The 27158-nt window shown below is 44.2% G+C and overlaps 1 protein-coding gene across 1 annotated transcript in view; it reads right to left on the bottom strand.

Moving 5' to 3' along the window:
• Positions 1-27158, bottom strand: part of LOC135219138 (poly(A)-specific ribonuclease PARN-like) — a 76914-nt gene that overhangs the window by 36913 nt on the left and 12843 nt on the right. Inside the window, exons 3-7 of the mRNA XM_064255624.1 lie at positions 25257-25343; positions 24117-24238; positions 22847-22941; positions 20803-21087; positions 12806-13008 (exon numbers count right to left, since the gene is read on the bottom strand). Of these exons, the coding sequence (XP_064111694.1) occupies positions 12806-13008; positions 20803-21087; positions 22847-22941; positions 24117-24238; positions 25257-25343 (792 nt within the window). The remainder of the gene's footprint in view (positions 1-12805; positions 13009-20802; positions 21088-22846; positions 22942-24116; positions 24239-25256; positions 25344-27158) is intronic.

The raw sequence follows: 27158 nt of genomic DNA, 5'->3' as shown, positions 1-27158 counted from the left end.
TGTGCTGACGAAGAGTCTTCAACACTCAGCCTGGGATGTCGAGTTTCTTCAGAAAGCGCGGGTGGTCGCGCTTTCACAGGACAAAGCAGCATCTCCTTCGCATCGAAGGCGGTGAAGTCCATTAGGGAGGGGATTGTGAAGGACTCTAACCGATCGTCAGGAACCGAAGGGTTCAGAGTCTTCGCTACGAATTCGGTACGAAATCGAGCGTCACGAATCCCCATCCCCTGGATGCTTGACTTCGCAGGAAAAGTCATGCAATTAACCTCAGAGGAAAAGAAGGGAATGGTCGTATGACCTATCCCTCTTCTCGACTTCGGTGATGTCCTGTACCCATACTGGTCTATCCGTCTGCCGCGACGTTGTTGTTCTCGGTAGTGGATAGGACACCGACACTCAATGGTGGGTGTCGATGGTATGGGTACTGTGACAAGCCGTTAGGACGAAGAAAAGATTGTTATGGAACAACCGAACTAAGTCCACAGCGAAGTTCGTAACAGACTTGGGCGCTCTGACAGCTGCCTACTGACTGCGTTCGGTAGGAGGCAAGTTGTCCAAGCACCCGAGCAAGTCACGTGACCTTCGCCTTAAAAGGGTTATGCCAAGAGACTAAACAAATAATTTGTTCGTCACCGATGCCAGAAGGCAAGGTGATGACTCTCTTAAGGCATGTGCCCAACAGGCGAAAGTCAATTGCCTTCTAGAGACCGAGTCCTTGATTGGCAAGATATCTCATAGTATAGTTGATTCTCGGGTAAGGATAAACAACACTATGTGACGTTGAAGACGAAGGTGTACAGAAAATGCAACCTACGTCTTCACAGCTGAACCGAGAGAAGGATTCTCAAGATTCTGAACCTGTGCTACAAAGACTGAGAACGCTAACCGCTATTGATTGCTGTCCGGTGAGGATCGTAGTTGCATAAAAGCGGAGCGGCTTCCAGTAATGAAGACAGGGAACTACTGCCTGAAGAACTGCTTCTCATGGGCTGAACATTTGGAAGTAGAGCTGTCAGGTCGGAGAGTAGGCGATGTCTTCTGACATATCTGTTAATTCGGGGCGAGCAATGAAATTGCACACCTACGAATACGAGATATTTTGAAGACAAACTCAGATGTCTGCAAAAATCATTCCGCATTATCGCAGTGCGATGCAGCGGTTGACTAGTACAGACTTCTGTTACCGTGCGGTAAACAGAAAGATGAAAGAGTCCAAGAGATATCTCTGTTGAAAATTCTCGCAATGTCGAAGGCGATGAAATCGAGCGTCACAGCAGTAGATGGTCCTTCATTATTGCGAGAATCCCCGTTAATCCAGAGACCTAAGTCCATGATTGTTGGGCAGAGATACGGTTCGGTAGTCAATCCAACCAGGGGAGAGAGAGACGTACCGACCGTGCATCTCCGAGACCTAGCTGATACTGAGCCGCTATCAGGCAGTTCAATACGCAGTAGCTCTCGGTGACTCGTCATCCTGAGTTGCCAGGTAATCCATTATTCCACGAAGGAATGCGTTCGGCTAGAACCATCGAGCATAAAGAATACGCTCGAGCAATTATATTTAACCGAAACGGATTTCGGTAAATACAAAAGCTGATTTGGTGTTGTCATGACAATACCAAGTATCTAAAATCGAAACTGATAACTGCTGGGAGGTTGCAGGCAACCCCGAGTTGCAGTTCCAATTAAGATCAATTCGTCTCGGTCACAAACCGTAGAGTTAACTACGGTATGCGCCTACCCCACGGACAATTCAACTGTTAAAGAATCAATGTCGCGAGGGTAATATACGTAGTATATTTGTAGGTTCTGTACCACGACCTCCATCCTAAAATCTTTTCCCCCTCGAGGAATGAGAATAAAGGATTGGACGATCGACCGCCATTCGTTCTCTAGGGTCAAGAGAGTGAAGGAGAAGTCCTTTCCCAAAGGAAAGCTTCAAATGCGTGAACAGAATACCGAAGACGATAGTTCAAGCCAAACTGGAAGTTCCCGTCCGTTCTTCTCTATTCCAGGTTAAGTGCCTACTGTGCGATACTCTTCTTTCAGCAGCAGTCTTCTTCCAAATGCTAGAAATTACAGGAATTCGAGCATAAGCGAGGTTCCCGATTATCGTGTAACAATTATCGGGATTCTCGCTCACTTTGGACCGTGGTCTCGCCTAAGTGTTTGGAGATCGTAAAAAACTCGAACACTCTTGAGTGCGCTAGAAATTCCGTAGAATTCTAAGCACTCTGCGAAACCCCCACCACCGAATTCGTCAAACGATATCGGCTGGTGGTCCTCCTCGTCGATTCCCGTAGAAATCGAGAAAGGGGCAGGATCCCTCCTCAATGACCGGGGCTTACGTCAGGTAGGACCCGAAGGTCCCCCCGGTAGCGCAGCCCCTAACGTGGGATCTTACAGAGAAATCTCTGTAGGATCCCTCCCCTTTCCCTCGTAGCCATAAGGAGAGAGGGAATGGGGGAGGAATTGGATACTGGCTCGCCTTCCCAGCGGAACTAGCAGTTGGAGAAGAAAAGGAGCAGCCATCGCCTTACGGCGATGGCCTCTCAGAGCCTGGGAAAACGTATCGTCAGGAGAAAACGTTTTCCCCCGAGGAGGGTTACGAACTCATTACTGTAGGTAAGTGTCTGCCGCCACTGTGAACGTCGTCTGGGTGGGGCTGATCGACACCTGACAGGAGGAGAGAGCCGATACCGCTCCGACTCATTCCAGTCCTCGTCGAGGTCGAAACCTCAGGAGGACCGAGGGGTATTTAAATACGGTGTCCGAAGACACGTAGAACGCCTCTGTCGCAGTAGAGGAGGTGAAGTAGCTTGTTCGACCGGCCAGAACTGAGAGAGCCTTCTTGTCCGGAGACGAGAGACTACCTGGTTCAACACAGTCGGCAAGCTCCGATCGCGGCAGACCCACCGTCGATTTGGGTTCCCTCTCGGGCCCCAAAACGACTCGAGCCGAGACGTGGGCTCTGCTGGTGGAAGCGGCGATCCTTCCCCGAGGTCATTGTGCTGACGAATCAGCGACCGTAACCTCAGCAAAAAGTTTCCTCTGGAGATCGTCGGAAGTCAACAGCATCTTGCACAGAGTTGGGACCCGTTAAGCCCTTCGAACAAGAGCATATTCCGAGAACCTTCCTCCTAAGAAGGGGGAAGGGGGAACAGCGACAGCCCTCTCGGTCCTTTTCCCCCCCAATCCACTTGCGCTATGACGTCCTGGCCGTCCAGGAACCGTGCCTGGCACGTAGGGCGTCCGTGGTGGGAATTCATGAGGGGCGCACCCCTCACGATCACTCCTCAATACCTCGCTCCTCCCGGTGTAACCCGAGGAGGTTGAAGGTACTTGGAGAGGCAGACCTGACGCTCCCTCGTTGCTCGCTGGCAGAAACCAGCAGGCTTGGAGGGCTGCAGGCGATCGTCAACCCGCGCTGGCGATCGAGCTGCAGGCCTGGTCGAAACCGTCTCGCTGTGGAGAACGGCCTGGGACTGAGCACAGCGGCCCCCGATCTCGAGTGTCAGAAGAGCTGGTGCTGGTTGCCGTACCCGGTCGCTTTCTGTGAGAGCGACGGTCAGGCGACCTGCAGGCTCCACTGTCACAGTGAGACCGGTGCTTGTCCTCACGGCACGTCACGTCGCTGGTTCCAGCCGTGGCTGGCACGGCGAACGGGAGGGAGGGACCTCTTCCCAGCCTCAGCCCGTGGTCGGTCGTGGACCGTCACGTCCCCGGGTAGCCAGCTGTTCGCCGCGAGAGTGAGAGCTGGTCTGGTGAGATCGCCATGAGCGGCTGTCACCAGTCTTCCGCCCCGTGCCGTGAACCTGACGCTGAGCGGACTCAGAGGTCTGGTTCCTGGCTGCACGGTCGCTGGTAGACGACCGTACACTCGGTACCTCCCGCGAACGGAGAGGCCGAGACTTAGGCGGGTAAGGCCCGGAGGGGGGGCATGGACGGAAACGGTACGGAGGGGGGAAAAAGAAGGGGGAGGGGGGGGTTGATGTGGGGTGGGGGGTATGGAGCGGATCTGGTTAAAGGTACGGGGGGGTGGTGGGAAAACCGGCTGGGTGGCGATGGTGGGGAAGGAGGCGTATCCAAGCGGGGGGGAGGGGGGGAGGAGGGAAAGGGAGGGGGGTTTATGAGACGGGTTTGAAAAGCTGGTGGGGAGGAAAAAACAAGGGAAGTGGGATTAGCGTGCGGAGAGGTGGGGAGTAAAGGGGGAAGGTGGGGGACGGGGGGTAGCAAGAAAGAAACCCCCCCTGAGTTGCAGTGGCAGAACTACCACTGACACCAGGCGAGGAAGTACCGAGGGTGTTAGCCGGTACCCCTCTGGTCCCCGTAGTCTTCTTCCTTGCGGAAGAAGAGACGGGCCCCGCTCCCGAAGAGCAGGAGGACCAGCGGAAGGAACCCTCCCGTCCCACCGAGGTGAGACGGGTCCCGAGAAGCTCCCGAGGAGACTTCTTAGGAGGGAGGAGGCAACCTTCTTCTTCCTCGGCTGTGAAGCCTTAGAAGTCGAAGGGGAAGAGGCGGCAGCCGACGACGATGAAGAAGATGAAGACGACGACGACGACACCTTCCTCCTCTTCTTCGTCAGCTTCCCCTCAGGACAGACGTAAGATCTGCTATCCAGGGCGGAGCCGGGGCTGCTGTAGCCGAAGCCACAGGGCCCGGACGCACCTGTACAGACAGACCAAAGTCTGGGGTAGTACCACCACGAACCGGGACGACATCAGCAGGTATGGGCATCTCAGGAACAGCAGGCACAGCCAGCACAGCATCGGTAGGGACAGCCAGCGCAGCAACGGCAGGGACAGCCAGCGCAGCAACGGCAGGGACAGCCAGCGCAGCAACTGCATGGACAGTCAACCCAGAATCGGCAGGTACGGCAGGTAGCACCGGAAACACAGGAAGTGGAGCAGCAGCCAGCAACATCCTGGTACCGGCGGCAGTCCAGGGCGAGCTCTAGGGCAGCGGAAGTGTGGTCGCTGCAGCGCGGCAACCACGAGCGGCGGCGGCACGCCCCCCTCTCGGTACGGCGAACGGCACTTCACAGCGGCTGTAGGCAAGACTGTTACCACGTGAGGCGAGTACACCAGGTGAGGAGGGACGTGCGTCAACCTGGTTGCGTGGTCACCACTCCATGGGTGACCGCAGTAGGCCCAGACATAGAACCGCAGCCCCTGGACACTAGCAGCCTGCAAATGGAAGGACGCCCATACCTCACCAAGGTCCACCCTCGTGGCAGTAGCACCTGCGGAAATAACAGTAGTAGCGATTAGTGGGGGGGAAGTCCCCTCGCGCGGGGGGGTGAGCCCTCTCCGAACGAGTGGAAGACCCCTAATACAATTGTACATCGGGCACCGAGCGCCCTCCCCCGCGCTCGACGGATCGGGCGAGGAGAAGAACGCCGATAACCTCCCCCCCCCCAAGGGGAAGGGCCATCTGTGGGAGCTGAGCGGGTGGGGGTTCTCGTTCCCCACCCCCGCACAGTACCCATGTACCCAACAACAATATAAGAGCCCGAGAGCAATCGTGCCATCGGCCCGAATGCAAGGGCATAAGGATCAATTCCCTGACTGAGCGGAACTTGAACCAAATAAATATTGATGCAATCAATAATAAGGAAATAAAATGAAAATGCATCTTGCATTACGATTCACTTCCAACAATGCAAAGCATAAGGTGCTCGGTATGCGAGCGCATTTGCGCCCTCGGTACCGAGCGCAAGGGTAAAAGGATCCATTCCTTACCTTTATGGATCAAGGTTTATGGAAACCTTGATCCATAATGAATTGATGCAATCAAAAAATATATGAAAATGAAAAGAATACTGCGCTTGCGATTTCACTTCATACAAATAAAAAGGGAAGGATCAATTCCCGGGAAATAGCGGAAACATTGATCCCAGTAAACAATGCAATCTCAATAAAAAATGAAAATGAAAAAGAACTGCACTTGCGATTTCACTTCATTCAAAATAAAAAGGGGAAAGGATCAATTTCCGGGTAAGCTCGGAAACTGATAAACCAAAATGAGTATTGCTACAATCAAAATAATATATGAAAATGAAAAAGAAATACTGTACTTGCGATTCCACTTCCATACTGAATAAGTTTTTCCAACCCAAATATACGCTCGGAGCGAGCGCTCCCGCCCTCGGCACCGCATACACAATACGAGGATCATTTCTGGGAAAATGAATTCCCGCACTTACGCCCTTCAGTCCCGGCACTCGGGTAATCGAGGGCGTGGTTGAAACCAAGATCCTTTAATTCACAATTGAATTCAATGGGAATAAATATGAAATGATTGTACTTACAATTCAGTTTCACTAGATAAATAGAAAAAGAAAAACACAATCATGCGAAAGCAACGACGATGAAGCGGGCAGAGAGCGATGATACACGTCCACACGCCAGCAGGCCGAAAGCAAAAGTGATTTGTTTACCTACCAGTCGCGCGCGCGCGCCTGTCGGACAAGCAGTTAACTACCGAACCCCTTGTTCGAAAGCTTACGACCTATCCAGCTGCCGCTAGTACCTTCCTATTGTAAAAGGACCGAAGGTTTGTATGCCGTGTCGGAACAATCAGCAATTTTGGTCACAGAGGTATCGGAGGAGGACAGCTTCTTCGCCTTACACCATCTACGGAAAACTTCCCACTTCGATTGGTATATCTGCATGGTTGAGGACCTTCTTGCTCCAGCAATTGCTTTTGCCGCTTTGCGAGAAAAGCCTCTCGCTCTGACCAATCTTTCGATAGTCGAAAGGCAGTCAGAGCGAGAGCGTGGATATTCTTGTGATACTTCTCGAAGTGGGATTGTTTGAGCAGATCTGTCCTTTTGGGAAGAGATCTGGGGAAGTCCACTATCCATTCCTGTACCTCTGTGAACCATTCTCTTGCAGGCCAATAAGGAGCGATCAATGTCATCCTCATTCCTTCCGAGAACACGAACTTTCTCATTACTTCCCCCAGCATCTTGAATGGGGGAAACACATAAGCGTCTATGCCCTTCCAATCCATGAGCATGGCATCTATGGATAGGGCTCTGGGATCGTCCCCCAATGAACAAAAGTTCTCCATCCTTCTGGATAGGAATGTTGCAAATAGGTCTACTTGAGGCTTCCCCCAAAGAGACCATAGTTGCTGGCAGACTTGCGAATGAAGGGTCCATTCTGTTGGAAGGACCTGGTTCTTCCTGCTCAATCTGTCTGCTCTTATGTTCTTTCCTCCTTGAACGAACCTCGTCAGGAGTCGTATCCCTCTTTCTTCTGTCCATATCAACAGATCCCTTGCTAGTTGGTAAAGGGAGAAAGAGTGTCCCCCCCCCTTGTTCTTTTATATAAGCCAGAGCCGTGGTGTTGTCCGAGTTGACTTGGACCACCACGCCTCTGACCTCGTTCTCGAAAAATTGCAGTGCCAAGTGTACTGCTATGAGTTCCTTTGCATTTATGTGCCAGGCCTTCTGTTCTTCTGTCCAACTGCCTGACACTTCCTTCGTCCCTAGTGTTGCTCCCCACCCCATGTCCGAAGCGTCTGAGAACAACTAGGTGAGGGTTCTGAAGGGACGGACACTCTTCGTTCCTTCTCAGCGGTTCTAACCACCATCGTAAGTGTTTTTTGATAACTCTCTCCTATGGGAAAGGTATCCAAAAGATCTCCCTTTCTTCTGTTCCAACTCCTCTTAGATGGAACTGCAAGGGTCTCATATTCAGCCTCCCTAGAGAGATGAACTGCTCCAGCGAGGAAAGGGTGCCCAGAAGACTGAGCCATTCCCTCGCTGAGCTTCGTTCCTTCTCTAGGAAGACCGAGATTTTTTCCAACCCTTTCGAAATCCTTTCCTGGGATGGATACGCTCGAAAACCCCGAGAATCCATCCGAATCCCCAGATAGACGATAGTCTGACTGGGGATCGTGTGAGATTTCTCGAGGTTTACGAGCAATCCGAGAGAACTGGTCAATTGAAGAGTTATCTCTAAGTCCTCCAAGCACTTTTGTTTTGTCTGTGCTCTTATAAGCCAGTCATCTAAGTAAAGAGATATCCTCACCCCCTTCAGATGCAGCCACCTTGCTACATTCCTCATCAACGCCGTAAACACCTGAGGAGCCGTCGAGAGGCCGAAACACAAAGCCCTGAACTGATAAATCCTTCCCTGTACCATGAACCGAAGATATTTCTTCGACGAATGATGCAGGGGGACGTGAAAGTACGCATCTTGTAGGTCGAGGGAGACCATCCAATCTCCTGGACGGAGAGCAGAGAGAACCGAGTTGGATGTCTCCATGGAGAACTTTGTCTTCTCCACGAAGCGATTCAATGCACTCACGTCCAGGACCGGCCTCCACCCCCCCGAGACTTTCGGCACCAAAAATAGGCAATTGTAAAAACCCAGGGAGTGCGGATCCTGTACTATCTCAATGGCCTCCTTCTCCAACATTTGCTGCACCAACCCAAGAAGGGTCTCTCTCTTTACAGGGTCTTTGTATCTCGCTGACAGCTCCCTCAGTGCCGTCGTCAATGGAGGTCTGTTCTTGAAGGGGATGAGGTATCCTTTCCTTAGAACTTGCAGGGACCAAGAATCTGCTTTCGTTGAAGTCCATGCTTCTGAGAATCCCAGAAGTCTGGCCCCTACTGGTGTTCGGAGGACTGGAACCTCATTTAGCGTTCTTCCTCGGAACTCTGATGGAAGATCTTCCTCTTTTCTCTCCTCCTCTCTTCCTTGGGGCTCGGCTAAAAGTTCTACCTCGAAAGGGCTGTTGGGCAGGTCTTGGTTCCCTCTTCGAGACAGAAGCAGCTGGTCTAGGCTTCTTAGCTGAATGTACCAGCAAATCCTGTGTGCCTTCTCAGTCACATATGGGAAATGTCCTTTACCAACTAGAGAAGGGAACAGCTGTTTTAGGGGACAGAGGGGCGTATAAAAGAGAAGCCCTCTGTACTGGAGAGACTGCTTTGGTAAGAAATGAACCAAAGACAGACCTCTTCTTCAATACTCCTGTCCCGAACAGGGATGCCACTTCAGCCGATCTGTCCTGCACTGCCTTATCCATACATGCCAAAACACTATGCAAGACTTCTGGTTCCAAAAACTGAGGGTCTTGCGTCTTCTTGGCCAAAGCCCCAAGGGACCAATCTAGGAAGTTAAAAACTTCCAAGACATGGAATATTCCCTTGAGGAGATGGTCCATTTCTGACATTGTCCCAGCTTGTTTTGGCCGATGGAAGTGCATGTCTCCTTGCGAATCCACCAAGGTCGAGAAGTCCGCTTCAGCAGATGAGGAAAGAGAAAGTCCCGTAGATTCTCCTGTGCTATACCAAATCCCTCTCCTTCCTGATAGCCTGGAAGGGGGACAGGTAAACACAGTCTTTCCCGCCTCCTCCTTGGTTTTAAGCCAATTTCCGACCGACTGCAAAGCCCTCTTGATTGATATGGTCGGTTGCATCTTCAAGAAAGAGGAAGACTTTGCAGCTTCGTACTCGAAAATAAAGACCTAGGAGAAGGAGGGGTGCAGCGAGGACTCAGAGACTCTCCAAATTCTTTTAACAAGAGGGCTGTTAATGTCTTATAATCTGTAAGACCTGCCCCTTGTTTTTCTTCAGAGTCCGAGACATCTTCCAATTCTGGTTGAGTTCTATTCGGAGATGAGTGTGCGACCGGAGGACTCCTCTCTCGGGAATGTAAAGGGCTTGTAGCAACACCGACTGCAACCTGACAAGGGCTATGGCCGCCTGTGCGGCACCTTGAGTCTCTGTCAGGAGAAGGCTGATGTTGTTCTTTTACACTAAGGCCTTCCTGACAAGGACGACGGTCGCCTGTGCGATACCTTTCGTCCTTACCAGGAGAAGTCCTTAAATGTCTCTCCCTTTTTCCATGATCAATTCCTTCCCGACAGGGGCTACGATCGCCTGTGCGACACCTAGAGACCCTGTCAGGAGAAAATTGATCTTGAGAAAAATCCCACAGAGGAGCCTCCAAGTCCGCTTCAAACTCCGATAACTCGTCTGAATCATTATCCTGGGATTGGTATAAATCCTTGCGCCTGCCTGTCATATGATGGATGTCAGGCGCTCGATATTTGGAAACAGGCTTAGGCTCTTCAGGCGCTTTATGCCTGGCTTCAGGCGCCTCAGACGCCTCAGGCGCTTTGTTTCTTATTTCAGGTGCTCTAGGCGCTTTGCGTCTTGTTTCAGGATCCTCAGGCTTTCCAGGCGCCTTGCGCCTCCGTTCAGGCGCTTTGCGTCTCGTTTCAGGCGCCTCAGGCTCTCCAGGCGCTTTGCTTCTCCTTTCAGAAGCTTGAGGCTCTCCAGGCGCTTTGCGCCTCATTTCAGGCGCCTCAGGCTCTCCAGCCGCTCTACTTCTCCTATCAGACGCTCCAGGCTCTCCAGGAGTTTTGCGTTTCCTTTCAGCCACTTCAGGCTCCTCAGGCGCCTTGCACCTCATTTCCGTTCTTTGAGGAGCTTTACACCTCATTTCAGGCGCTCCAGAAGTTTCAGGAGCTTCAGCCACTTTGCGCCTCATTTCAGGCGCTTCAGGCGCTTTGCGCCTCATATCAGGAGTTCGTCCGATTTTGGGAGTTTCAAATTTCCGCCTCGATTCAGACGCCTCAGGCGCTTTCCTTCTAGTAAGAGATTTATATAGATATCTATATGTATCTTCTCGCCTTGACGGCGTTTTGCGCCTGACAGTAGCCTGACGTCTGGCTGGCGCCAGGCTCCTGGCAGGCGCCTCATCCGAGCTCTCAGAGAGTTCTAAAGGACGGGATCTCTTGATCGGAAGAAATCTATCCTTCCTTCTAGGAGGATCCGATTTAAGAACTCCTACTAGCGAAGATATCTGTTTTTGCATATCCTCCAAAATCTTCGTAGCTACGTCCTTCTTTCCAATTTCCGACGAAGGAGAAGGAGCTTCTGAATAAACCTCCTTCCTTCTCTTTTCCGGAGGATATTCTTCCGGAAATTCTTCAGGGCTTGAATAAAATGACGGAGACTTCCAAGATCTCTTCGAAGGTCTCGACAATCTATCTGAACTCCATCCTTTGTAGATGAGGAATCAGACGAAGAAAAACACTGTTTAAGGACGTCTTTCCAACGACTATCCTTGGCAGCCCGGGACGTAACTACGGGATCTGCCGAGGGGACGCCTGACTGGTGGGGATTCTCTGAAACCTCCCTGCGGCTTTCGACATTTCTTCTCCACTGGGCTTGGGAGCTTGAAAGAGGTCTAGGCCTGGGAGCGAGACAGAGCCGATCAGACGCACCCTCCACTTCACTGGGAACACTTTCACTGCACTTACCTTCCAGTTCCTTAATTTTTTGTTCCATATGCTTAAGCGAAGCTTTCAGACTCACAATTTCAGATGTTGAGCTTGCCGAGTCAGATAATCGGGAAGGTAAAGCTGTATGGGAGGAAACAATTGGGTTAGCAATAGGCAATAGTCCGCTAACTGGCTCGTTAGAGACCGACCTACTTACACTTTTGGAAGAGGCTTTTCTAGCCCTACCTCTCTCCAACTTTCTTAAGTAGGAATCAAGCAACTTCCAAGCCTCCTCATTCAAATCCTTGCACTCATCACATGTATTCAATTGTGAGCATACATTACCTCTACAATTTTTACAAGTGGTGTGAGGATCCACCGAAGCTTTCGGTAGTCTCACATAACAACTCTCATTCACACACACTCTGAACGAAATCGAAACGTCAGACATTATGAGAAATTCCAAATCCAAAATCCAAAAACAGTCCACAATAGCGTATGCCAAACCAAAGATCCAATACGTCACCAAATAGCAGTCCAAAAGATCAACGGCGTAATGAAATTCGAAAATCAAGTCAGGAGGAACTAGCAAACGATGTTACTAGTATCTGCGACAGAGAAAATCTGGCTCAAAACGGTAATAGTTCCTATTCCTGCCACCCAGCGGCAGGCGGCGGGATCACCTGACCTACCTGTAGTGTGTGCCGCGAAATTTGAATTTCTGCCGGGGACGACGGAGTCTAAAGCTAAGTATATATCTGACAGGGAAGTTGAATGTATGAAATTCAATGATATATGAACATACATGAACTTCACTTAAAAAGCAAAGCACCTGCTTCCTAATGTATACCACAGAAATGACAAATAAAAAAATAAAATTATTCCTAATAAAAAATGGTATTATAAGAACCTCTTCTTCACAAAAACCAAGACTTAAAAATAATGTTAATGTTTTCTGATACCAAAATACTTAGCTTCCACATGACTTTATATGCAATGAAAAGAGATTTCAATTGTAAAAACTGGAGTAGATTACATGTGGGATACCAGTGGCAATTTTTCAATGAAAAGAAATCTTGACAAAGGAGGAAAACATCCACTCACTCACTTTAAACACTTCTATTGCAATATAAATCCAACATGAACAGTTATATGATGCAAGATGTCTAAAGCAAAACCCATTTCATTACTGAACACCACTTGAAAATCCTCAAACAACTGCAGCTCCAAAAATAATTTCAGGAAAAATTTCCAAGGAATATAAATGCTTATATTTATTTAAGTCACACACATGGAGTCTACATCATGACTACATTAGTGCTATCATTACCAAAACCTCATATTTTTTTTATAAACAATCCTTAAAAAGGGAATGCAATTAAATTTGATCTTGGCATAAAAAAAGAACATGACTTTACACTAAATTCTTCACTTTATCTCAGTGAATGGATATATGAACATGACTAACTACTCAAATGCAACATAAAAGTGACCATAAACAAAATTAATATTAAGAGAAAAATCATAAACATTTTACAGAAACAAGAAATATCTTTTTTACCTGAAAGGGGGGTCTTTGGCTAATAACTTTGTGTCATATATAGTTGGAAAGTTTGCAAGGATCATTTTCTTGAATGTCTCATATTTCTCAGGGAGGGGCATCACAGTTTTCTCAAATAAATGCACTAAATCCAGCATCAGATTGTGTCCAACAATAGGTTTATTGCTCTCCAATAATTTGCGGATGACGTGAGTGAAGCCAATCTGTTTATAAACAGGTTAAATACATTAAATATAAACCAAATAGCATCTTGATTTGCCTTGCATAACACTAAGAGAAACATAATCTTCCAAAACAATTTTAACATTATCATTGACCTCTTGAGAAGTGGCTTGTCAAACAGGCATGACTGTTGACATGTTGCAGAATGTACTGCATTCGCTCTTACTGCTCTGACTTATTCTGCAGTTGACAGCCCAATACTTTGTTCTGTCCAACATCATACATTTGGGGAAGATCAGTCGGTAATCATTTATTTTCAGGTGATTATAGCTGAAAATTCTCAGTAGCATTCCCTACTCTGACAGGTGAGTTATGAAGATGTTTTTATACTTAATGAGATCAATCTTATATATTTTTCATTTTATTTCCTGTTGTTTGTGTCATTACTGATAGAGATTTATTATTACAGTATTGATATGTTTATCTCATAAAGCAGAGTGCATTATTGAGAGAGAGAGAGAGAGAGAGAGAGAGAGAGAGAGAGAGAGAGAGAGAGAGAGAGAGAGAGAGAGAGAGAGAGAGAGAGAGAGAATCATATTTATGAATAGGCATGTGTGTTCTGGCATATGCCAAAGAAAAAGTATTGCATTACAAATAATCTAAGAAATTATAAAATGATATTGTTAAGATACAATAAAGTTTTGTACATACTTACCCGGCAGATATATACTTAGCTATAGACTCCGTCGTCCCCGACAGAAATTCGAATTTCGCGGCACACGCTGCAGGTAGGTCAGGTGATCTACCGCCCCTGCCGCTGGGTGGCAGGAATAGGAACGATTACCGTTCTAGAACCAGATTTTCTCTTCCACCTGTCTCCTGAGGGGAGGTTGGGTGGGCCATCAATCGTATATATCTGCCAGGTAAGTATGTACAAAACTTTATTGTATCTTAACAATATCATTTTTGTACATGGAACTTACCCAGCAGATATATACTTAGCTGATTGACACCCTTGGTGGTGGGAAAGAGACAACTATTTACTGAATAGACAGGTAAACAACATACGTTGTAGGTAATAAATAAATAAAACCTTGGTTCCTACTTGATCAGGCGGAAGCCTCCTCCATGGCTAATGCCTAGGAATCTGCTTCGCCTCAAGAGCCTCAGCGAGGATGTGACCTATGGCTAAGAGTTCTTGTGGGTCTGTCGATGGGGTCTTATCCATTTACTCGACAGAGCCTCTTACATGACAATATGCCTATGCTCAGTGGCATAATTAAGGAGCACAACACCGATCCCGCCGATCACTGATCCTAACACGAGGGTTAGTGCTTAAGTTGAAAAGAGTTATCTACAAACTCCTTTCAAACAACCCAAAGAAAAAACCCGACGTTAAATAAAATTTAACTCACTAGTTAAGGATCAGTATCTGTCCCTATCCCAGCAATGTATCCGCAGACACGTATCAACCAAGAGAGAAGGATCCCTCGAAGGTTATCTTGACATCCTTCGGATAATGGGAAGTCAACACAGAGTTGCATCTCCCGTATGTGACAGCTAATATGTCCTTATGACATATTGTTAGGGAAAGAACAAGAATTCGGAAAAGCTCGCACTTCATGCGCTTTTAATTCTCAGCTGTTTGAAGGAATCATCAATGCACTTATCAAGTGCTTAGGAGATCACAAATGTCTCAAAGCAAGGCCAGGGCGTTCTTTGATATAGATCTCTTCTGGGTGAAGCCTGGAGCCTGGCTAGCGCTTGGCAGGGCTCCTAGCGCCTGTCTAGCGCCTCGCGCCTGGCTGGAGCCTTGCGCCTGAATGGCGCCTAGGGCCTGGCTGGAGCTCGCGCCTAGATGGCGCCTTGCGCCTGGCTGGCGCCTCGCGCCTTGCTGGTGCCTGATTGGCTCCTCCTTCCTGGCTAGCGCCTCGCGCCTGGCTGGAGCCTTGCGTCTGGCTGGTGCCTTGCGCCTGGAAGGCACCTGGAGCCTGGCAGAAGACTTCATGATTACTGTCTATGAGTCTGCATGCCTCAAGAGTTTCAGCGAGGTAGGGACCTATGACTGACAAACCCTTCTGGCTCATGTCAATGGGGGCTGACCCACTTACATGGCAGAGCCTACCGTATCATATCAATGGGGACTAGCCCTCTTACATGACAGAGCTTTAGGTTTCTCTTTACTGGAAGGAGCCTTGCGTCTGGATGGATCCTCAATCCTGACTGGAGCCTAGCCTTGAAGGAGCCTGGCACCTGGATGGCGCCTGGCTGGCTTCTAGAGCCTGGCTGGCCTCCTAGAGCCTGGCTGGCTCCTAGAGCCTGGCTGGCTCCTAAGAAGCTGGCTGGCTCCTAGAGCCTGGCTGGCTCCTAGAGCCTGGCTGGCTCCTAGAGCCTGGCTGGCTCCTAGAGCCTGGCTAGGCTCCTAGAGCCTGGCTGGCTCCTAGAGCCTGGTTGGCTCCTAGAGCCTGGCTGGCTCCTAGAGCCTGGCTGGCTCCTAGCCTGTCTGGCGCCTCGCGCCTGGCTTGGCTCCTCCACACTTGCTGGAGCTTCGAGCTTGGAAGAGTCTCTAGGCTGTCTGACGATGTCCACATCGGACACTCTTATATCTGTCCGATTTGTTCGCCTCTGGCGCATTTGCGCCAGGTTGGAGGCCCGCTCCTTCTCAGTATCCGACCATGACAGAGTTCCTTGGAACTGTCCGCCTCTGGCGTTTTTCGCCTGTATTGGCATTTGGCGCTTGGCTGGCGCTACATTGTCCGAGAGTCCTGAACAACCACATAGTTTTATCAGGAGACTGGAGAAGGGTGGAAGAAATTCTTCCCCTTTGAGCTTTTGGCCCCTGGCAAGGGGAGGTGATTTTAGTCAGCTACACCCAGTAGACGACAGGATATCTAACAACACGAGAGAGAAGAGTCTTCCTCCGAGGAGGATCCTTCGTGAACACTTCTTTTGCTAACGAGATCTCTTCTTACATGTTGATGAGGTTCCTCGTTGCAGAATCTCCTAATCCTTGCCCTCCCGAATGGAAGGGAAGGAGTCTGGAAGTCGAAGGAGACTCTGAGCTGAAATTGGGCGGAACCCTGATTTCTAGCTCTTATTGTATCCTTCTGAATACCTTCTGGGAAGCATTTTGAGCCCTCATCGCACCCCGAAGACTCTGTAGGCAAACGTTTAAACCATCTCTTCTTCTGTAGATGAAAATGTAAGTACCCTGCCTGGGCAACTAAACTTCTCTCTGAAAGCGTTGCGTCAGGAATAGAGGGATTTATTTCTTTTGCCAGACATACTATGCTGGCAAGAACCCATTGCCGAGTCTCCATTGAATCTGATGCGAGATTCCAATGCACAAAAAATTCACTTGTCTTCTTGGTCGTTTAGGGTTAAGAGAAACAAAGAATTCCTTCATAAACTTCCTCAAAGAAGTTAGATGAGGAGCAGTTCCATTTTGTCGGAACACGGAATCTGTGGCCACAAAAAAAAATCCCATTCGAAGTACATGATATCCTACTCTTGTCGTATTGCGGTATCGTATAAGATCCCGAAGATCTTAATCCTCTGTTATCTCTAATTCCCTTTGTAGAGACAGAGTATGGCCTTTTACTGCGTTCTTTGATAGCAGATATATACATAGGTGATTCTTCCCTCTGAAAGTGAAGAAAAAACCTCGCTATGTGGTTCACAGAGGTATCGGAAGAGGACAGTTTCCTCATTCCATCTAGCACGATCTGCAGCAATTCTATGTCTTTAGTTGTAGGCACCATGACTATTGTCATTTTACCTTGAAAAAACCTCTCATTCATGTCCACTTCTGGTTCAGTCTGCACGCGGACAGACTCAGAGTGGAGAGGTTTTTATAGGTCTATTTATAATAGATTCTGATAGAATATCCAGATACTCTTGGAAAAGCCTTACGAAACATGCTGTGAGAAGAACGTGACTTCTGTGAATCCCAACCTCTCTAAGGCCAAAATGAGGCATACATCCTCTCTTCCTTTGACGCCCAATTATCTTAATATCTGTTAAGAATTTATAACTAGGGGAAAAAAGGCTAAAGTTTATTCCCCTTCTTTAAATTTAAAGATGTCTTATATTGCTACCTCTCTTGGTTCGAGGAAAAAAAGAAGCAGTCTAAAGGAAGCCTGTTCGTCTTCTACCTTACAAAGAGATCTATGAAGAAGACTTTCCGCAGGTTTCTCACAACTCTTTTCAATAAATGTTAGACATATGTTAACAGTTATTATCTTCGATCGAGAAGGTTCTCACGGACATGCAAAATCTTGCATCGAACCTCTTAAGGATCGTTACGTTCCGTGTCTGTTCCCAAATAGGTTCTCTTTTGTTAACGCGAACCGGGGCGAAAAAAGAGATTCTCGATGCTCTTTGCGATATGAGAGAGTCGTGGAATTGGCCTAAGTGATTAAAATAAATCATTTCATCATTCCTTGTAAGCGACCCTTTTCGATTAAATGGGTAACGAAATCAGGAACGAATCTTGCCGTTACCGAGCCTGCTGTCCGAGAGGCTACTGGACTCCTTAGGTAATAACTCGCTAAAACGAGAAAATATCTTGGATGGTGCTTCTGGCACAATTTGTGCCAGGCTGGCGCTTCCTTCTAGTTCTTTTAGGTATGTGCCATAACATCTATGCCTTTATGGTACCCGACATCCTTCACATGTTAATTTCCGTTCTTAGTGGGAAAAAACTTTTATATACGTAGTATAGTCCATTCAGGGAAACAACTTCTGCCACTAAGAGAATGTTTCCCATCCGACTCACCCAACTTCTCTTGAGCAATATCCGAATTTAAAAAGGTTGTGTGCGTTTCTCGAAAGGATGAGAGAATTATATATATCGCGCGCTGCCGTTAATTAGAATCCTTTATAATAATCTGTCACATTGTGGTAAACAGCATTAATCTAGGAAAAACCTTTGTAAGGATACTAGAATCTGTAGTTAACCTCGGTATGTGCATAAGACTTGACCATACCGTAGTCTTAAAGTGAATTCTCTACTACATTCATCTTCTCACTAAGCATGTACTCTAATAAGCCATGCTTTCGTAAGCATGAGAGCATTATACAATATAGAGTTTCGCTGCGTTAGAATCCTTTAAAAATGTTACCTACGGTAAACAGCATTGAAATGTAATATCTTTCTTATTCATTCCATCCCGCAGGAGAGACATATGTTACCGCCCACTCATGACCGACACCTACATGATACTGCGTTGGTGCCTAAGCGATAGCAGTCTCGTTAGCCGATGGCCTTACTCCTTCCAGAGTTGCCAGCTACTCCATTTAATAAAGGAATCTTATAACATTATTATCGAACTTCAGCAGTTCTTATAATTGCATATCTAAGCGAAAACAAGGACTTCGATAAATCTAGAAGCTAAGTAGGTGTTGTCTTAACAATCCCTTTAAGCGTAGTCCTTCCTAGGAAATTCCTGGAAGGATACTGGTAATTGAGTTGCTCAGCAAAGAAGTAACTACGGTATGTGCTTATGATTTGCCGTATCGTATTCTCATACAGCAGATACTCTACTACCTTCTTTCCCTGCCGAGGCAGATAGAGAAAGGATATTCTGGCGCCTGGATCCTTGCACCTAGCGCCTGGAATGTTCCGCGCGCCTGGAATGTTCCGCGCGCTAGAAAGGAGACTCGCTCCTGGAACGTTCCGCTTGCGTGGAAGGTCCCGTGCGCCCTGACAGTTCCGAGCGCCTACTAGACCCCTTTTAGAAAGGGCCTCTTGCCCGGAAACGTTCAATGGAAGGATCGTTCTGATTGCCACTCTACTGTAAGGCTCCTTGCTCTAGCCGTCTGTTTTTCTGGCGCAATTTGCGCCAGGCTGGCGCTTCGTCTCTTTGAAGGCGCCTTGCGCCAAGAAAAACAAATTTTCTAGATACGCGGCTGCCGTTTGGCTTGTAAGGAACGCGGCTCGCGCTAGTCTGTTAGCTGGAACGCGCCTCGCTGCTGGCTATAGGAACGTACCTCACGCTAGCTTGCTGGAACGCGGCTTCATGGCAGCGGCTGGCTCTTGCTCAGTGTTCTCTTAGTTTTCAGAGAACGCGCTAGATCACTCCAAACATACATTCTTCGTCTTTTCGGATGTAAGATGAAGAGACGCACTTTTTTAAGGATGCCTTATCAATGGCTATCCTTGGCAGTCTGGGACGTTCTACAGACCTGCCGAGGGGACGCCTGACCGGTGGGGGTTCTCCCTAACCTCCTGCGGCTGTCGACTTTCCTCCTCCACTGGGTCTGGGAGTTTGGAAGAGGTCTAGGCCTGGAAGTGCTACGGAGCCGATCAGACGCACCCTCCACTGCACTGGGAACACTATATTCACTTCTTACCTTTTTAGGAGCTCGCCTTTTGAGCTCCATCCATTTATCTTCAAATTTGCACTATGGAATTTGTAGATTCTGTGGATAAGAAGGTGATGAGGATGCAACAACTACTAGAATTGTCAATACTCTAACTGCTCGTTAGTACGAGAGCTCTTAAAGCTTCTAAAGGAAGCGTATCTAGTTATATGCTTTCTGACTTCCTAAAGTAGGAAGTTAGATCTTATATTTCCTTCATCAAGTTCTAACACTTATACACGTATTAGTGAAAAAAAAAAAAAAATCAATATTTCCCTTATTGCAAAATATAAGTGTCTACCGAAAAATTCGGTAGTTTCACGTAATATATTCTTCGAAATTTCGAAGCCAAATTCATTAAAAAGTTAATAAAAGCGTATGCCAAACCAAAGACCCAGTACTTCCCTGCAAAAGACAGCCCAGAAGGTCGATGGCGATGAAAAAACGAAAATCAAGTCAGGAGGTAGCAACAACGTATGTTGACACTACCGCGACAGAGAAAATCTGGTTCTAGAACGGTAATCGTTCCTATTCCTGCCACCCAGCGGCAGGGGCGGTAGATCACCTGACCTACCTGCAGCGTGTGCCGCGAAATTCGAATTTCTGTCGGGGACGACGGAGTCTATAGCTAAGTATATATCTGCTGGGTAAGTTCCATGTACAAAAATACTAAACCTAAAATAAAACCATCTAAATTAGTATGGGCACTTGCTGTTCTCATGTCTAACCATATAGTGACAAGACTGGTCCTTACAATTCCTTTGGAATTATAGACTGTCCATTGATTTAAGAATTTCTGTTAGTAAGAATGATAGTCAATAATGGAAAAGTGATAAATGTCATTTTCTGTATGTTACAAAGAAAATAAGAATAGTAATGAATTTTTTTTATACTACCTTATCTTATGGATTGTACATTTAAATTACTGAACTTGCATATGTTAATTCAATAAAGCTTAAAGAACAGATTAAAAAAAAAAAAAGCACTTTCTTTAAACTACAAAGTCTTCCAGTTCTTCAATCCATTTTCTCATTAGTTACTGGAATTGGTCCTCTATTTACAGTTGAACATGAATAGTATAATAATTTTTAGTGAAAATTAATGTCTATTGCACTTATTCACAAAAGCATTTAAAAATGAGTATTTCTGAAACAAAGGAGTGGTAAAGTCATTTCATTGAAAGCAAATTTTTTCTTACATCTGAATAAGATCTTGTACTTTTAATGCCCAATTTCCAATAGTGCTATTGAACATTTTTAAATGAATTTAATCTAGTATTTAAATTTAAATACTTTTAGAGAATGTACACCTCATGGCAATTACTTTTACAGACTGCAATGTTCAAATAAACAAGCAGAACTGTCATTATTTGAAAGCATTCTTTCCAGCATGTATTTATCAACCAACTGTCTACAAACACATTACTGCAGAATTGACAAGTTATCATCACTAAAATCAAGCTTAACACACACCTTTGCATCCAAACTGTTTTGTCTCTCTTCTTCTATCTGGTTTTTGAGTGCAGTTTGAGAATGAAACTTCTTGATAACCAAGTTCCTTACGCCATTATCCGTCAGCACAGACTGTACTCGTATGTTTTCATACTTGGCTGCAATATTATTGTAAATTATTTTCCTGTGAAAGCCAGTCAGAGTTTTACCATCAATCACTAACTCCTCCTGGGCAGCATCGTCCATGAAGTTTTCCACTTTCTTCTCAGTTTCCTTTAGAAAAGTTTTGGCAGCAATTTCTGTTACCTGAGGACACAAGTGCTAATGAAATGACTACATAAATGAAAATACAGAATCCCAAAAGTATGACTGCTTTACGTATTATTATTAAAAGAGCTGAGTAGTCAGTCATCTCAGTCCATACTCTATTGTGTTTCAAAAACATTCAATAAAACTACATATACAAGTCTAGGTCAACCTGAATTCATAACAAGTGAAACCAATCCAAATATAGACTGGCAAGGGTTGTAAAATCTTATATAAATAAATAAATAAAAAAGAAATACTAAACATTTTTCTTCATTTTAGCATAATAAAATCTGCATGTGCTTTTATCCATAGGCTGGGCACTTTCAAAATAGAAATTTACATCACCTCAAAGGCAGACAATACACATATGTGCAATGACAGTACAGAAAGTGATGCTATTTATTAAAAACTTAAATAACCACGCAACTGCTTAAAAAAATAACATTAGTATATTATGAAATACACTAATATATTTTGCTTCCTAGAAGGGGGTACTGTTTGCGGTGAGTCAAACCAGGTGCACTGTAAGTAGTACTTAATGTTCTTCATAGCCTTCTTTCAGCAGCAGTTGCATTGCTTTTTATTTTAGTATTATTATTTTCCCTACTATTATTATTATTATTCAAAGACAATCCCTATTCATATGGAACGAGCCCACAAGGGCCACCGAGTTGAAATTCAAGCTTCCAAAAAATATGATGTTCATTTGAAAGAAGTAACAGAAGGTAATAGGTTAAACAGAAAGAAGAGATCAGTTATTAGAAAAGAAAAAACAAATAAACAAACATTTAAAAATGTTCGTAAATTATTAAAATACAAGAATTGCTTTAGGTAGTACAGTAATACGGCACATCTCCACTTGAAATTTTGAGCTGCCAATCGCACATCCTCCTCAGGAAGACTTCTTGCTTCCCCTGGTCTCTTTCTATGGAGCCGACCAACTTTTTTAGCTTTACCTTCCCCTAATTTTTACTGCTCACCAAATAAATATATATCTTTCTATCTCAATCTCAAATAAACAAACAATTAAAAATTTAGGACATCCATCTACCTTGTTTTTTGCCAATGCCACGGCCTCACACACTTCCTCATATACATACTACAATAAACTAAAAAATTTCTAATTCTAAATCATCTTAAACTTATCCCTTTCAGAAGTTAGATAAGCTACTCTCATTTTCTAATGATCTAGGTAAGATGTAAATCATTCATGATCCACATACTAGAATACATAAAAACAATCCAGCAAAAGGAATGTGCAATGACTTATCCCCAAGATTTAGCTATCAGTTCACTCAAATATACATTAAAATATCACAAATCAACAGCCAGGCAGTGAGGAGAAGAAGAAGAAGAAGAAGAAGAAAATTCTGTACACACAATTTGACACTACAAAAATAATAAAAACAGTTTAAAAAATCCCCATTATCAAATAACATACTGTAATCAGTTGGGAATATTCATCCTTAGTACACTCCAGCAGAACCCTCCAACATACTTTATATAGCTGAATGCCTGCAAATTAAAATCACCTACTGCTTTGGTCTGAATGAACTCTACCATAAACATGATTTCAAAAATAACTATACCTACTAAAATAAAGCATTTGTGAGAAATATGCTCAGAGGAAAAAATGACATCTACAGCAGGCTAGCACTAAGAAACAATTTAAAGGTGATGAATATTTTGAAATAAAAGTAAATATTTCTGCACATCCAATGCAATGTAAATACAACCAAAATTATAAACCACAAACCTTAACAGGTGTTGGCTTTGAAATTTCTACTGGGTTCTCCTTTAGTTTATGCCTCAATTCTGCTTCCTCCTTCATAGAAATATAAGGAATACCCTCTGAAAGTTCATTAAGCAAAAAGTAAATGATTGTCATGTAATAATATCCAATTTTTCAAAAAATATCCAATATTCCACTGCATACAAAACTTTTTTTTAACAGAAACCTAAACTATCAATAAAAAATAAGAAACCCCATTGATTTCCTTCATTAATGACACTTAAGCAAAAGAAAACCAAAAACCAGACTTGGAAGCTCACAAAAAATTATAATTAGAACAAGGAAAAAGGATGAAATGTATGAAAAATGAATTGGAGCTGAGGCGCAAAAGGATAACAAAAAACTTTCAATACCATCTACAGTCTGCTAAGCTAAGTTCACTGTAAACTCACCGTCTCCACAGGTATTGTAAATGCAAGTAATATACAATTACTACTGGTATTAATATATTTTCTAGGTATTTGTGCACCTTCTAAATTAAATGGGTAGGCAACTCTCAATGAATTTTCGTTACATAGCCAAGAATCACGAAAAGCTTCCATTCGGTTTGACTGGCAACACACCCAGTCACTACATGAGACCTTAATTTCACATTAATGGTTTGGATAAACATTTTAATATGAGATTTCCCAAATGCAAAACTACATGTAGAAAAATAGAGCCCCAAACTGTGAAAAAAAAAATTTTGTACATTTATTTTGTATGCATATTCAAAAGTCCCAGTTAAACATTTTTCCAGTAGGTGAGATTCTTTACACAGGAAGACTGGATAAAAGAGTAATAAACCCAAGAATGAGACTGCTGGAGCATATTAGAAATCTTGAAACATGTTGGAGAAAGGCTTCAAAAAATTATTGAAACTGAAAACTGTACATAGGTTTGACCTCATGCAAGTGAAGTTATCATCACTGACAATCGGCAAGGGAAATCCTATGTAAAGGTAACCTAGCATTAACGAGTGAATCAAAGGAAGAGGTCTTATTACTGCTTAATTAATGTATGAATGAATGGCTGAGGAGACAACTGAACATCAGTACATATAAGCAAGACATAGGACACAGGACAAAAGATTAGTTTAAGCAGCCCTCTGAGCCTAACAAAAGCTCTTCTTGGGCTGGTTACAAACAAGATCATGGTGACTAGAAAGGAAGTACAGGAAAAAGTAAAGTAAGGAACATTATTGAAAACAATTATAGTGAAAGACTGTGTATTATCATTACAGCAAGATAATTACCTTTATATAGTTTGTTAAAATCAAATCCATTATTTGCAAGAAAGTTGAGACTTCCAGTGTCATAAATTTCTCCAGCACCTGGTTTAGCTAAGACATAAAAACAATATGTTGCATGACTGTACCTGTAAAACAATGAGTATGATTAATTATTGTCACATTAAACCTTATACACTTAATAATGCTATGAACTGTGATCTATAATCATATTACAGATTATGAAAAGATGAAAACAGATTGTCAGCTCTAGCAACCAGCCATATTACATTAATAACTAATCAAATTCTCTTCAGGTGGAAATTAAATGATAAACTCTCTCACGTTACATATACCACTTAACTTCAGTATGACATATTTATGCATCATAGGAAATACCAGAGAAAGAGAAGAAAAGTACAGTATTATGGAAAGAAATAAAAAGTGATAGAATAAAAGAGAGCGACACACTTCTTGTATGACACACAAATCAGATGAAAACCAATCCAGGAAATAACAAATGACCACAGCCCTGGACTGGAGATCAGGTAGTGGATTATCACCAAGCACTCAACCTTCTTTGCCATATGTACTTGCTACTTTATATCAGCTTTTTACATACTGCCACTCAAAAAAAAAAAAGGAATACTGAAGTAAATACACATAGTATACAATACATATAATATATAACACACATTACAAACTTGACATTTCCTAATAATTAATTAATAAATATCTACACCAACTCTGCCAACCTGATGAATTTCCAGATCTGGGTAGCAATCTGCCTATTTTATCAATACACCAGTGTCTGACTAAACAAAGTATTCCACTCTATCGCTTTGTAAAAACTCCCACATCAATAAGTAGTCTCCTTTGTGAGTTCTCGTTTCCTGCATATGCATGCTATGCATCTAGGATATTATCATGGCAGCAATGAATTGCAGATTTCAATGTTAATTCAGTCCCATTTACCACTGGTAATGATTCAGCTGTAAAACTATAGTTTACACTTCTTGTACAAACATAAAAAAAAAAAAGTGGAAAATGTGCCACATTTTACAAGGATTACATTAAAAGGAGAAATATGTAATTATCCTTTCACTCAGTGTTAATGAAGCATGTAAACTACACGTACACATACTGATACGTAATGGTATAACTTACTTCTTTTTAGTAGGGACATAACGGAAAGCTGACAAACCGAACTGGATCATTCCAAAGTTCTGGGCAGAATGCTTTAGCTTGGAGTATCTGAAAAAGCAGAGCACAGACTTTGATATAAAAATAGAATAAAACTTAAGGGCACATAATTCAGATGATATGATATGCAATCATGTTCAGATGATATGATATGCAATCATGTGCATAGTATGTACAAGGATCACACTGTTCTTGAGAAATAAGAAGTTAGAATTGCCATCACACAAAAAATACTGCATATTTAAGTTCTATAAAATTCTGAAATAAATATAAGCTATACTAATCTGATGATGTTAGTAGTACCAATCAAACTGCCAAGATGCTCAGTGCTGATAACTGGGACTCAAGAAAACTAGAAAAAACGAATGAAAACCCTTGTTCATCTTAGTTACAAGTTTATTAGCCAATATAAAAAGATAGGGCCATGAGTAAAATCCAAGAAAGTGGTAAGAGTGAGAAGGAGGAACCATATTTTCACTCAACAGCTCACTTTCTCTCAGTCATTCTGACGATAGCAGTGTATGCAGTCAGCATTCCTAAAGATAATAGCTACTAGTGGGTACCGAGAGAAAAGTAAATGTAGTAAAGGTTATTTTGTTTGTAAAAAGTATTAGACAACAAAAGGAGAAAGTGGACTACAATCTTGTATTGTATGGTGGTTAAATGGAGTGTACATCACAATTAGCAGCTGCTCCCTCACAAACCAGTATTACAGAGGGGAGCTATTCGACACATTCTGATGTACGTATTTGTGGCCAGGAAACTCACCACAAACTGGACTACTACTAGGAGATGGAATAACTCTCTATGCAGGTACTACTTAAATGAAGGTCAAGCAAGGTACGGAGGAATAAAAGTGGTCAATTGTCTGTCAGGCAATCACTATAAGGCTTGTAGCTACTTCTGAGCCCAATCATATCTCAGAACATTACTAATGAATTTCAATGATCTTTTCATAAAAAAGGGATTTTGACGTAGGAAAAATCTATTTCTGGGTGATTGGCTCGTGTCGCCCTATGAAATATCCTTAAGTTCATTATTTCTAGGTAAAATTATCCTAAAATTACCAGAGAAAAAATAAAATCAAGAAAATGTCAGTTAAACTGACTCGCTCACTCTATAAAGAAGTGTCGGTATGGAAATAGGGGCGAGTGGGATCACTACCACGAGTCATTCACCATTTAGACCTTCCATCATAAAATCCCCCACCTGAGAGAGCTGATACTAAAGGGTGATGCGTCCGCTACTACTACTACTACTACTACTGACGCCAAGCGGAGAGCAGCGCCTCTAGCGGTCATCCTTAATAGATGAACATCTTGTCCTGCAGGGTGGGATAAAAAAGGAACAGGGTGGGTTTCATAGGGCGACACGAGCCACTCACCCAGAAATAGATTTTTCCTACGTCAAAATCCCTTTTCTGGGCTCAGCTCGTGTCGGCCTATGAAATAGTACCAGAGAAACAGACAAGATGGAATAAAAGGACAAATGAAACCAAATAGTAAAAAGATTGATATAATATAAGTGAATCAAGACTCATTACAGCATACTAACAAAAAGTACTTAAAACTAACTTATACTAAATAATGGTAGGTTAATTATACCATATTAACATAAAGTACTTAAAATTAGCTTATACTAGAAATTGGTAGCACATAATAGTATAATGGTAATTAGAACAATATATAATGATTCACTAAATTAAGTATTATTTACAAAATATACAAACTCATTGTGTTCTACCCTAGCATAAAAATAAGGGTAGAAACACTGAAGCACATTATATGCACACAATGTGGATGCCCCTAGCAAAAAAAATAAGGGGCAGTCCACCAATAAGATCCTAGCGGCTAAGGCTAGAGTATC

This window comes from Macrobrachium nipponense, chromosome 19 (genome assembly GCF_015104395.2).
Source record: "Macrobrachium nipponense isolate FS-2020 chromosome 19, ASM1510439v2, whole genome shotgun sequence".
Lineage (NCBI taxonomy): Eukaryota > Metazoa > Arthropoda > Malacostraca > Decapoda > Palaemonidae > Macrobrachium > Macrobrachium nipponense.
The sequence above is the reverse complement of the archived record's forward strand: the minus strand, read 5'-3'. Positions and strand labels throughout refer to the sequence as shown.